We start from the raw sequence: 12,232 nt of genomic DNA, 5'->3' as shown, positions 1-12,232 counted from the left end.
CAATGCTTCTCCTACCGTTACTTCATCTAACGTTACGTTATATTAACGTGGGGGAAATGCGGCAAAATTACATGAATTAATATATATACATATATATTTATACCGCAAATCTGAGACTTAACGAAAGATGGAATATCAATTTATAATATATAAAAATATGTATATATTATAAATTGTTAATAATCACATATCTAAAATTTATCGACATCCCGTACACACTCTTATATATATTTGACATATCTCATTTGCGCATGCGCGATGTCACCTGATTCCCGACCAACAATTTTAGCCGCATTACTTCTTTCTTTCCTTGGTTGAAAAACTTACACTTACACAAAAAATATTTTTTATTGTTGCTACAATTATACAGATATATAAGAATCTAATAAAAGCAATCGTAGCATCGCAGATGATGAGTAATGTAAGTATATCAAAATGTATTATTAAAAATAAGAATTTAATACGATAAATTATTGTCACTAAGTGTACCGCGATTGTATATACAAAAGGTATCCCATCCAAGCAGAACAGAAAATCACAATAATATCAAAATGATATCAAAATAACTATCAAAATAACATCAAAATGACTATCAAAAGTCATTATGATGTCATTTGATATTATTGTGATTTTTTGTTTTGCTTGGATGGGATACCTTTTGTATATACAATCGAGGTACACTCTTGCTTGGGTATAATTTACAAAGCTTAATGATTAAACCTAATGATTATTAAGATTACATTATTATAGTATTATTATTTTAAAACAACAATATAACGAGATAGTAATTCAATTTTCAGTACGGGAATATATACATAATATATATATATATATATATATATATATATATATATATATATATATATATATATATATTCGCGTAAAAGAAGTAATCACTTATGATGGGACATCATCCTGTATATTAAATTATTATATATATTAATTTACAGGATGTCTCATAAATGCTTTTATCTCTTTTTTAAATGAAAGAGATAGATTATATAGCAAATTATATATATATACACACACACATAGTGTATATATACACACACACACACACACACACACACACACACACACACACACACACACACACACACAACACACACACACAGTGTGTGTATATATATATATATATATATATATATATATATATATATATACATATATATATATATATAGCATATACATACATACATATGCATATATATACAGCTGAGCTCATGCACATCAGACGCGCGGCTCACCGACGTGCGTCCGGCTAAAGATCAGCGATGATTGGCCAGATTTTACTCAATAATAATTAAGCATTATACAAAAAATGATAAAGGACTTTTCGACTCAGTTTGATCCGCTCTATTTGCACACGAGTTTTGTCCCAATTGATCTGGGATACTCTCTCTGTGTGTGTGTGTGTGTGTGTGTGTGTGTGTGTGTATACACACACACACACAGAGTATCCCAGATCAATTGGGACAAAACTCGTGTGCAAATAGAGCGGATCAAACTGAGTCGAAAAGTCCTTTATCATTTTTTTTTGTATAATGCTTAATATTATTATTGAGTAAAATCTGGCCAATCATCGCTGATCTTTAGCCGGACGCACGTCGGTGAGCCGCGCGTCTGGAGTGTGCATGAGCTCAGCTGTATATATATGCATATGTGTGGTGTGTATGTATATGTATATATATATGTGTATATATATGTGTATATATATATATATATATATATATATATATATATATATATATATATATATCAAATAAAATGAAATTCAAACTGAACTCTGTTGTATATATATATAAGTATAATGATTATATACAGAAAACTTATATACAGAAAAGTTATCTCCATGTTATTGAGAAAAGAAGAAATATGCATAATTTTTTTATGACATTGTGGAGATATTTTATAACAAAAGCGTTGTTCTAAACGAAAATAACTATATACATGATTTTATGTAATTATTTCACGAATTATACACTATATATACATATATATGTATAAATTGTGTACATATGATCGAAATGATCGATATATTTCTCATCTGCACTTATATTTTGAAATAAGAGTGGCATCTGAAAATTAAAATTAAAAATAATATTAAAAATAAAGAGATTGTTTGCTTTCAATGAGTCAAATATATAAATGGAGGCTTTTTGCATTTTATTTAAATAAATTGTATATCGACCGAGTAAAATTACTAGAGTACAGCCAGCATTAAAAGTTGATGGAAACACGATTTTACTTTATATATATTTGAAATGCGATACTTGCGATACTTATAATAAAATATTTATTGCTTTTATTATTAATGTACAATGTTTAATATACATAATAAACTTCCAAAAATCTTTTATAATTCTTATTAAAATTCATTTTGCAACTCTTGTGTTATTATATTCGATTTTGTTTATAAAAGATGATACAGATTTCCCATTTCAAAAAAATTGTTAAATAAATCAATCCAATTTTTCTTACTTTATCTTCATTAGATAATATTCGACGTCATGAACACAAAGCACATATATATAATATGGAGAATGATTACGCACAGGCTCAGTTCACAAGATTACTCACGTTCGTACCGACGTGAGTACATACGGTCGCACGACATGCGACCAACATCATTGGTCCACGGAGATTGTCGCGCAGAGATGAATGAAGCTTTGGTGTGTCAAGTGGAAAGTCGGAACTATACGGACAGCCAATAAAAAGTGACGTGAATGCCGTAACGCGCCGCGTAGCAAGGAGGAGAAAAACAAACGGGCGATCCGCTCGGCGAAAGGGATAGCCGCGAGGGGGTAGTGAATGTGGTCGGTGAATCGCCGATAAAGGGTAAAAGTAAAATTTCGACGACGATGCGCGCGGACCGATCGCTCAAGTGCAGATAGGAACTCCCAGCTGGATACGAGGCATGCCGCGTGATAACTTTCACCCGTTGACCTGTTGTTGACGGAGCGAGGACGAGGGCGACGCAGCAAAGAGAGGAAACGATTATCCGTGTGCGCGATTCCTGCTCCGCTTTTCCGTAAGAGAGCATCGCGAGAGAGCGAGCGGGGCTGCGAGTATTTCTCGCGCGGAACGCAGACGCATCGCGTCCGCATGCGTAATAATTACGTCTCTCTTTTTTTTGACGGGCCGATCGAAATATATTGTCCGACCGGAGAGCACTCTCGGGGTACTCGGCGAAGAAAGGGAAGTTGCTGTAATGGCCGCCGTGTCATGAAATGAAGGTGCCCAACCATTTGTATGTTGACACAATGGAGGATAGCTGTAGCCCCGCGTCCCAAAATCATAACGGCCAGCTGGCCGGCGGCGCGAATGTCTCCCTCGCCAACAATAAGCATCAGGGCGGCAGCGACAATGGCAGCAACGGCGATGCCAAGGACCAGCGGCCGCAGTACTCGATGCCTGGTATTCTGCACTTTATTCAACACGAATGGGCCCGTTTCGAGCTCGAAAGGTCCCAATGGGAGCTGGACAGGGCGGAATTTCAGGTATATACCGACTCGACTCAACGGATGCAAATGATATCGTGATCGTGCGCGAAGTCGAACGTGCGATGATTATTTGTCTTTACTTACATTACTACTTCAGCTGTCATGTGACAGAAGAACTATCAAATCGAAACATCAAAAAATTCGAGCAATTATCAGCTTTAGGATAATGCAGATGTTTGCGATAGAATATGTTAGCAATGAGTCTCTTGTAACTTGAATATGTAAGGAGCAATTGTTGCTTTCAATTTGCTATGTAAAATGTAGTAATTGCCTTTTTCTTGATATTTGATTTTTTGAGATTACTGATATAAATGACGTTTAGCAAACTACAAGATAAAAAATATTGAATAGTATTATGACAAATTCACTTGACATTGACTTTAACTTTTCTTCGTATTTTGTTGTATAGGCTAGAATAGCTTTCCTTCAGGGTGAAAGAAAAGGACAAGAAAATTTGAAGAATGATCTTGTGAGGAGAATAAAAATGTTAGAATATGCGCTTAAGCAAGAGAGGTAAATAAATCATTTATGTATGTATGCATATGATACAATTACAGTAATATTACCTGAAAAGAAATATTTTTAGTTAATAATTTGAATTTTGAAGTACATGTAATATTTAATGTATATACATATGTATGTGTGTGATGTGTGTGTATATATATATATATATATATATATATATATATATATATATATAAAATAAGAAAATTACATAAGTATATTCTTTTACCTATTTAAAAAAAAGAGATTATAATATAAAATTTTATTTTTGCTAATTTTATAATTATACAGACAAAAACATATATACATATTAAGTCATACAATTATATTAATTAGGTATCTATAAATGAGATAAATACTCTTAACATTGTGTTATTAAATTATTATTAAACTATGTATGGCTGCATTAGCGTATGTGCATCTTATAATGACATTTATATAATCTGTCACGCAATAACATTGTTATTTTTTGTAATTTTTACAGAGCAAGGTATCACAAACTAAAATATGGTACCGACTTAGTAATGCAAGGAGATATAAAACCTCCTCTTTATGAAGAAGGTACTACATGCAATATCTCTGAAAGTGGTGGTGGAAGTAGTGGTGGCACTGGTGGTGGCAGTGGTGGAGGAGGAGGTGGAGATGGTGAAGCTTCATTTACATCTGTCAGTAATGTTAGTTGGAGACAAGGCCGTCAGCTTCTAAGGCAGTATGTAAAATGTGTTTTGTTTTTAGAAAAATATAATTTTTAAGTTACTAAGTTAATGTATAAAGTTTATTATTATATTTATTTTTTTTTATTGCATTATACATAGAAACAAAAAAAAACTATACAAATATCTGAATTTAATTTAAAAAAAGTTTTAAAGATAAAAGAAGGAGAGACTTTATTGAAGACTTTTTTTTAGATATTTGCAAGAGATTGGTTACACTGATACAATAATAGATGTACGATCAAATAGAGTACGATCATTACTTGGTTTAAATAATAACACAGACACAGAAGAAATGAATACTCCCGCATTAAATGGAAATGAAGGAAAAGTAAAAAGATATGATTGTAATGAAAGTCATTTACATCGGGCAAAATTGCAACCTTTTCAAAAAAAGGTACAAATATAAGTAAATATGTTTTTAGATAAATCGACATTAGATTTGTTCTTTATAAGTGAACTGACTGCACTAGTTCAGAATTTATCTTCTTCTCTCCACATTGGAAAGAGAAAGATAAACATTGAATTAGTGCAGCCAGTTCGACTATAAAGAATAAATCTATTAATTAAAAAAAAGTGCTGGCTTTTTTTTGTGCATGCGTGCATGCGCGCGCGCGTGTATATATGAATAAAAATTTATTATGTGGAAATGTAGAAAATATTAAAATAAATTATAACATATCTAAATATAATATGTTACATATTACAACATCTATAAAAAACTATAATTTTAGCAACAGCCATCTTCTATGGCAGAAGCAATGATATTAGACACAGAAGCGGCTGTTATAGCAAATTTCGAATTCTTGGGTCACACAGATATGGATATGGAGGAAGAAGAAGGAGATGTAGAAGATGAAATTTATGATGCAAATACAGATACCAAACCAAATAAAGTAATTGATTATTATTATTGTTTCTATACACTTATTATATTTCACTTTATGATATATTTATTATCTGTTATAATGTGTTATATATTTACTATGTATTGTGTGCTATTGTATTTAATATGACTTTTGTCTTTTTCTTGCAGACATCTATGCCTCTTTTAGGAGAAGATGTTGATACAGATGCAGAGGCAGAAGAAGTGTTAAACGAATTAAATCTTCTCACAGAAATTGAAGAATCTCCACCTGGTTCTATTCATTTGGAAATGAATTCTTCAGAATGGAGTAATATATTTTAAATTATATCAAATGTATTTTATTTTAAAATATTTATTTACATATTGGTATCTATTGACATGAGAACATTTACTAAAATATCTATTTACATACTTATTATTAACTGTTGTTATTTTCTGCAATTACATAATGCATTTTGCTCTTACAGATGCAATAGAAATGCATAGAGGATTACAATTGGATCCAAGACGTCCAAATAAAGAAGGTGATTCCACATTGGAATTAGGAGAGTTAGAACAATTATGTGTTAACAATGATGCAGAAATATCGTACGATGTAAGTTGGAAGAATTTTTCTTCATTTTTATGAATTAATATTCAAAGTTAATATTATAATTTAGTAATGCTTTCAATATGTATTATTACATACAATAGATGGTTTCCACCACAAAAGAGACCTTCAGAAAAACGTGGAATGCAAAATATACATTACGATCACATTTCGATGCTGTTAGGGCACTTGTCTTCCATCCCACAGATCCAGTTCTTATCACCGCGAGTGATGATCATACGCTGAAATTGTGGAATCTTCATAAGACTGTTCCAGCGAAAAAGTTTGTAAATTCTATTTTATTGTGAGAGTATATATATATATATATATATATATATATATATATATAAGAGATTTAATTTATATATATATATATATATATATATATATATATATATATATATATATATAGGGTGTCCGATATGTAAGTGACCAAACGGCAGATGGAGATAGATTGGATTAAACTAAGTCGAAAAATCTTGAACCATTTCTTTTGTATAAAACTTAATAAAAGAGTTATTATATTGAGTAAAGTCTGGCCAATCATCGCCGATTTTTAATCGGATGCACGGTCGGTAGCTGCGCGCCTAATAGTGCGTGAGCGCTCAGCTGTACGGCGCAACACTACCAGACGCGCGGTTTACTGACGTGCGTCTAGTTAATGGTCAGCGATAATTGGCCAAACTTTACTCAATAATAACTCCTTTATTAAGCTTTATAAAAAAAAAAATGGTTCAGGATTTCAACTCAGTTTGATTCAATTTACCTTTCATTTGGTCACTTACATATTGGACACCCTGTGTGTGTATGTGTGTGTGTGTGTGTGTATATATATATATATATCGCAATTGCAACATATTTTAAAGATATATATATTATATTGTTATATTTTTTATTTTCTTGTACAGGTCAGCTTCATTAGATGTAGAACCACTTTACACGTTCAGATCACATACTGGACCTGTATTGTGTCTAGCCATGTGCAGTGCGGGTAATCGATGTTACAGTGGTGGCTTAGATGGCAATATCCATTGCTGGACACTTCCATCAGCTAACATTGATCCGTATGACTCGTACGAACCAAGTGTCCTTAGTCATACATTAACAGGACACACAAACGCTGTTTGGGGCTTGAGTATGTACCATCTGCGCTCTACCATGCTGTCCTTCAGTGCAGACGGAACTGTAAAATTATGGGCTCCGCAGGCCCCGCAACCTCTTCTCAATACATATGTCTCGGAACAAGGTACACAAACATTATAGATAATGTTTTAAACTTAAAACGATACACCATTAGATTATTAGCAAGTAGAGCAAGTTTTATGCTAAAATAACACAAAAGTCAAATTCGCAGAAATTTATCTAGCAAATATTGATTGAATGTAAGTTTTTTCTATGTATTGTACATTTGTAGATTATTAAATAATGTCATAATAATTTTTTTTCTTTTTTTCTCTTTTTTTATAGATGGTATACCGACTTCAGTTGACTTCATCAGAGATGAGCCTCACAAGTTGGTCGTAGCTTATGAAGGAGCTTGCGTGGTATTTGACACTGAAACTGGCGCGATCGTTGCGCGACTCGAGGCAAACGAAACGAAAGGCGTAAATCGCGTTGTAGCGCATCCAACATTACCGCTCGTCGTGGCCGCGCACGAAGATCGGCATATTCGATTTTACGATCATCGATCAGCTACTCTTGCTCACGCGATGGTGGCGCACTTGGACGCAGTTACTAGTCTCGCTGTAGATCCTCATGGTCTATACTTACTTTCAGGAAGTAAGTACAAAGACACAGAAAACAATCAATTCTGTTAAAATAACAAAATTTCAAAACAAATAGTATCATATTTAATCAAAATTAAATTTTCAAGGTCACGTATTATCGTTTCTAATTTAGTAATTATTATTATGCAGGTCATGATTGCAGCATAAGATTGTGGAATATGGATAACAAGACTTGTGTTCAGGAAATAACAGCGCATCGGAAGAAATTTGACGAAAGTATTTTAGACGTAGCGTTCCACCCATCACGACCATTTATAGCGAGCGCTGGCGCCGATGCTCTCGCCAAAGTATTTGTGTGAAATGTGTAAATCCGAGATACACTTACATCAAAATAATTTCTATTACATCAAATCGCGCAGTTTTTGTACTCTTATTCTTTTTTAGATAGCCTTATAACTTTGTGTCCATCAGTATACATATACATATACGTATACACATTTCCAATTTCCGTTGTAACTCTGATCGTTCTCTGATCCCTGTTTCCGAAGTACTGGTTTATAAAAGAATCAAATTGATCGTATAGATATTCATAAGAGGAAATGAAAATTTTATCCGTAACTCTTGTCTGTGACAGTTTATGGAAAAAAAAAAAATTTTAAATATAAACACGCTGCTTGTTGATGCTAACCATCATTAAGTAGCCAATATTATTTGAAAAATAGCGGGGTGGGGTCTATCATGTAGAATATTAGCCGATATAGTCCCGACAATTAGAGGAACCAACCCCTTACCCACAGAATCCAGGAAGTACACTGCCGCGGTAGCGTAATATTTATCCTTACGTTAACTATTTATTACCAATATCGCCGTTACTGTTGCACACTGCTACTGGGGATTAACACAATCGTAATAATCGACGATACAGTTGTCCTAACTAAAAGAAATGCATTAATTAGTCTCCCATTACACATAATTTTTCCTGCTGCCTTATATATTCATCGAGGCTAGCACACAACATAGTAATGATAATAATAATCATAAGCTAATTATAATAGACATATTATAATAACAATAAATTATATAAAAAATTGTGTGTTTCTCTGTAATATATTGTATTTAAAAATAGATAACTCTCTGTGTAACGTATTATAATGAACATTTTTTTTTATTAAAATCTCATTCCATTATTTTCTTATTTTATATGCCCATAAAACGAAATCATCCAAATATTATTGGTTGTATACTTTAAGTTAAATTTTTAATTCTTTTTAATTTATCTTGTAAATATAGAATTAAACATTGTGTAATGTAGCATAATAAAGCGATTGATTAAGTATACGTTTCTCGTTTCCTAAGTCTCATACTATCATATGATTACTTCATTTTCTATGCAATTTCGCGTGATTCGAAACGCGGTTCTCTCTTTTTTTATTTATAAGAAGTAATTTTTTTGGATAATTTACATTTTAAAGACGTATGAAAAAAAACAAATTTGAAATTATATTTTTCATATACTTTTTAAGATTGCATTTTATGTAGATGCAATTTTATTTGGATCTTGTGATATATAATGCCATCTCTCAGTAACCAATGCAATGTGGATGCACTACTATAAATGACTGTCTGAGTTCTGAGTCTGAGATCTGAGAAACTTTTTCGCACTCAGAGTCTCAGATGCGATCACGTTAATCAACTATAGCGTTTGTACCATACATACATCGGTGTGATCTCGTGATATTCCTCGTGACTACTTCGATAAAAATCAACGAGAAAATTATCAATGAACTCAAGAAAATGATAAAATTTCACACACGCATGCACGCTATTCTAGGCATGAAAGCGCTTCCAGCTTAAAAATCGTTTGTTATTGCACTTTGTAAGTGTTAAAGCCTTAAGTTTCATCTCGTAAGATGTTGAAAAACGGAGAGAAGAAATTAGTGAAACAATGCGAATTTTTCGATGTGACCCTCATTCGGTGTATCGAAAATTGACAACATGTTTAATCGTCTAATCCCATAAAATCCTCGAACAGGTTATGCGGAAGATTATGCGCGAATAAAATGGATTGATCTCACACTGATTTGAAACAAACGTTGACGAATGACGGTATATCCTATATTCCCTTATGAATATCATCATTTAAAACCTAACAATGGAGCGAAATGGTGCTAGAGAGATGGAAGAACGTAGATGCATTCGAGATACTGGGAAGGCCTTAAAGAAGTATGGGAGTACAGCTAAACACATGACAAGGACCGAAAGTTTAGTGAAACACACGGTGTGTTCTACAGATACCCTCCAAGGAATAGCTCTGAAATATGGAGTTACGGTATGGCTTATCTATGCGCAATATTTTTTCATTTTTGTATTTTATATTTGTTGCCACATTTGTATTTCACTCAATATTTGATATAACTTGCTTATGGCAATAACCATTGCAGTATATAATTGATATCAACTTTTGCAGACAGAACAAATAAGAAGGATTAATAGACTATGGGCTTCAGACAGTTTATTTTTACGAGAACATTTGCTTATTCCTATTAATACAGATAATTCTGCTTCTATATGTAATAATGAATCGGTAGCTTCTGAAGAACATGACATCCCTCCAAATGTAAGTAAAATTTAAAAAGAGGCATAATATACTCTAAAAGCAGATATTATACTCTATTAAGAATAGGCATGTTTTACAAATATATATGGGATATTTCGCAGATATCTAGTCCTTCTTCAATATCATCTATTGATGATGAAAGTTCAGTTAACGATTTCTTAGCTAAAATGGATACTTCAATAGCTAATGTCAAAAAAGAAGTCAAACGCGCTCAAGGGAACAGTGAGTAAGTTATTTTTTGTGCTTTATGCTATATAATTCAAATAAAATTTACATATTTTTAAGCATGCATTATATATAATATATCAACCTGATAATTTAAAAAAATATATAAAAATAAAAAACAAAAACTTTCACAATCTCTTATTTACAAATTCAAGTTTAAACATAATCTATCATAAAAAAAAATTATATTTTCATCAATAATTCATTTCATTACAGATTCTGTGCTGATAGCAATGATGTTTATGTACAACGACGGCATGGATCTGCTAAATTACGAAATTCATTTCCTAGTATGTCGAATACCTATTCGACACCTTCCTCTGATTTTGTCAGGCCCATGTCCTCTAGTGATATGCATAATTTTCCAACTGCTGTAGTAATGACGCAAGGAAAAAAAGTAAAGACTTCTTTACAAAGACTCGAGCAGCAACAAGACGAAATGTTCCAGTTGTAGCGTTTAAGTTTCATTGGGTTGTAATATCCTGATTGTCGACTGTTATTAAAAAGCTTGTAGGAAAGGATATACTGTATATCAATGTGATATAGGAAATTGTTTTTCACATTCAATGTTACTTGATCCAGTTATAAATTTAATTGAACTGTATTGTCCTTTTCTGATTTTTGCTATCAAAAAAATTGTTTGTATTCTTATTAGGTTTAAGGCTTAATCTTATATAATGAATGCACCATTATATTTCAACTTTACGATTTTTTTTTGCCATGATAATATCATGAATAGATGAATTAACTTTTATACTGTTTGAACATTACAGTAAACTATTTAATTAATGTTTAGTGGACCATATGTGCCTTGAATACAAAAAAATCTCTGCATTATGTAAAAATTCTCTTAATACTTTGTTTTTCTAGTTAAATATCTCATAAAATTGACATACATTTTCTTACTTTCTTTTTTTTTAACTTTATAAAGCACTGTGATAAAATTACAAAAACTAAAGTAGCTTTATAAAAATTGCTGCATAATAGAAAAATAGCGCAAAACTACATATACAATTAAATTATAGAATTTGTCTATATGCAAAATAATTTTTTTAAACAAATTGTTATATTTATTATGATAATATATTTTATTTTCTCTTAGCTATCTTATAAATTCTTAATCTCTTTTTCTTGCAATAAAAACAATATATATATATATATATATATATATATATATATATATAAAATACATATTTTGGAATATTAAATATGGAATATTACATATATGTATAAACGTTATTATTTTGTTTATAGAAATCCTAGCAAGAAAACTATTATCAACAAATTAATAGAAAAGGCAGCAATTCTGACAGATATAAAATTATAAAATAGTTCTTTTAATTTTAATTCTTAATTAAATTTAAATCTTTTATAAATAATATTTAATTCATTGGTGTATAATATTATTAAAGCATACCTAAGCATACTTAAATACCATCATTCAATTATATAAATATTATAATCTCCTCACACATAATTCCAGAGA

General features: G+C 31.5%; 2 protein-coding genes across 5 annotated transcripts; both read left to right on the top strand.

The window, feature by feature from the left end:
- The first annotated feature begins 2,609 nt into the window (after window positions 1–2,609).
- On the top strand, window positions 2,610–9,091 carry LOC126848377 (striatin-3). Of its 2 annotated transcripts, none has more exons than XM_050589230.1 (11): window positions 2,610–3,500; window positions 3,913–4,016; window positions 4,492–4,716; window positions 4,916–5,117; window positions 5,461–5,616; window positions 5,757–5,895; window positions 6,056–6,183; window positions 6,282–6,460; window positions 7,086–7,423; window positions 7,645–7,956; window positions 8,094–9,091. In XM_050589230.1, the coding sequence occupies exons 1-11, from the start codon at window positions 3,231–3,233 to the stop codon at window positions 8,261–8,263; spliced, it is 2,223 nt and encodes a 740-aa protein (XP_050445187.1). In that variant the 5' UTR covers window positions 2,610–3,230; the 3' UTR covers window positions 8,264–9,091. The 2 variants fall into 2 exon arrangements, with proteins under 2 accessions (XP_050445187.1, XP_050445186.1); XM_050589229.1 differs by having other exon boundaries at window positions 2,615–3,500; window positions 5,455–5,616.
- Window positions 9,092–9,508: 417 nt separating this feature from the next.
- LOC126848406 (lysM and putative peptidoglycan-binding domain-containing protein 2) lies at window positions 9,509–11,267 on the top strand. 3 transcript variants are annotated; one of them, XM_050589298.1, is made up of 5 exons: window positions 9,509–9,780; window positions 9,937–10,233; window positions 10,372–10,521; window positions 10,623–10,747; window positions 10,963–11,267. In XM_050589298.1, exons 2-5 carry the CDS (start codon window positions 10,057–10,059, stop codon window positions 11,198–11,200), a joined length of 690 nt encoding a protein of 229 aa, XP_050445255.1. In that variant the 5' UTR covers window positions 9,509–9,780; window positions 9,937–10,056; the 3' UTR covers window positions 11,201–11,267. The 3 variants fall into 3 exon arrangements, with proteins under 3 accessions (XP_050445255.1, XP_050445256.1, XP_050445254.1); XM_050589299.1 differs by having other exon boundaries at window positions 9,509–10,233; window positions 10,623–10,743; XM_050589297.1 differs by having other exon boundaries at window positions 9,509–10,233.
- The last annotated feature ends 965 nt before the right edge of the window (window positions 11,268–12,232 follow it).

Source organism: Cataglyphis hispanica, chromosome 3 (assembly GCF_021464435.1).
Source record: "Cataglyphis hispanica isolate Lineage 1 chromosome 3, ULB_Chis1_1.0, whole genome shotgun sequence".
Taxonomy (NCBI): Eukaryota; Metazoa; Arthropoda; class Insecta; order Hymenoptera; family Formicidae; genus Cataglyphis; species Cataglyphis hispanica.
The sequence above is the reverse complement of the archived record's forward strand: the minus strand, read 5'-3'. Positions and strand labels throughout refer to the sequence as shown.

Coding starts and splice junctions, on each gene's coding strand:
- LOC126848377 (XM_050589229.1), top strand. CDS start 3,231: ATGAAGGTGCCCAACCATTTGTATGTTGACACAATGGAGGATAGCTGT. Junction 3,501..3,912: donor TGGACAGGGCGGAATTTCAG/GTATATACCGAC, acceptor TTTGTTGTATAG/GCTAGAATAGCTTTCCTTCA. Junction 4,717..4,915: donor GGCCGTCAGCTTCTAAGGCA/GTATGTAAAATG, acceptor ACTTTTTTTTAG/ATATTTGCAAGAGATTGGTT.
- LOC126848406 (XM_050589298.1), top strand. CDS start 10,057: ATGGAGCGAAATGGTGCTAGAGAGATGGAAGAACGTAGATGCATTCGA. Junction 10,234..10,371: donor CTCTGAAATATGGAGTTACG/GTATGGCTTATC, acceptor CAACTTTTGCAG/ACAGAACAAATAAGAAGGAT. Junction 10,522..10,622: donor AACATGACATCCCTCCAAAT/GTAAGTAAAATT, acceptor GATATTTCGCAG/ATATCTAGTCCTTCTTCAAT.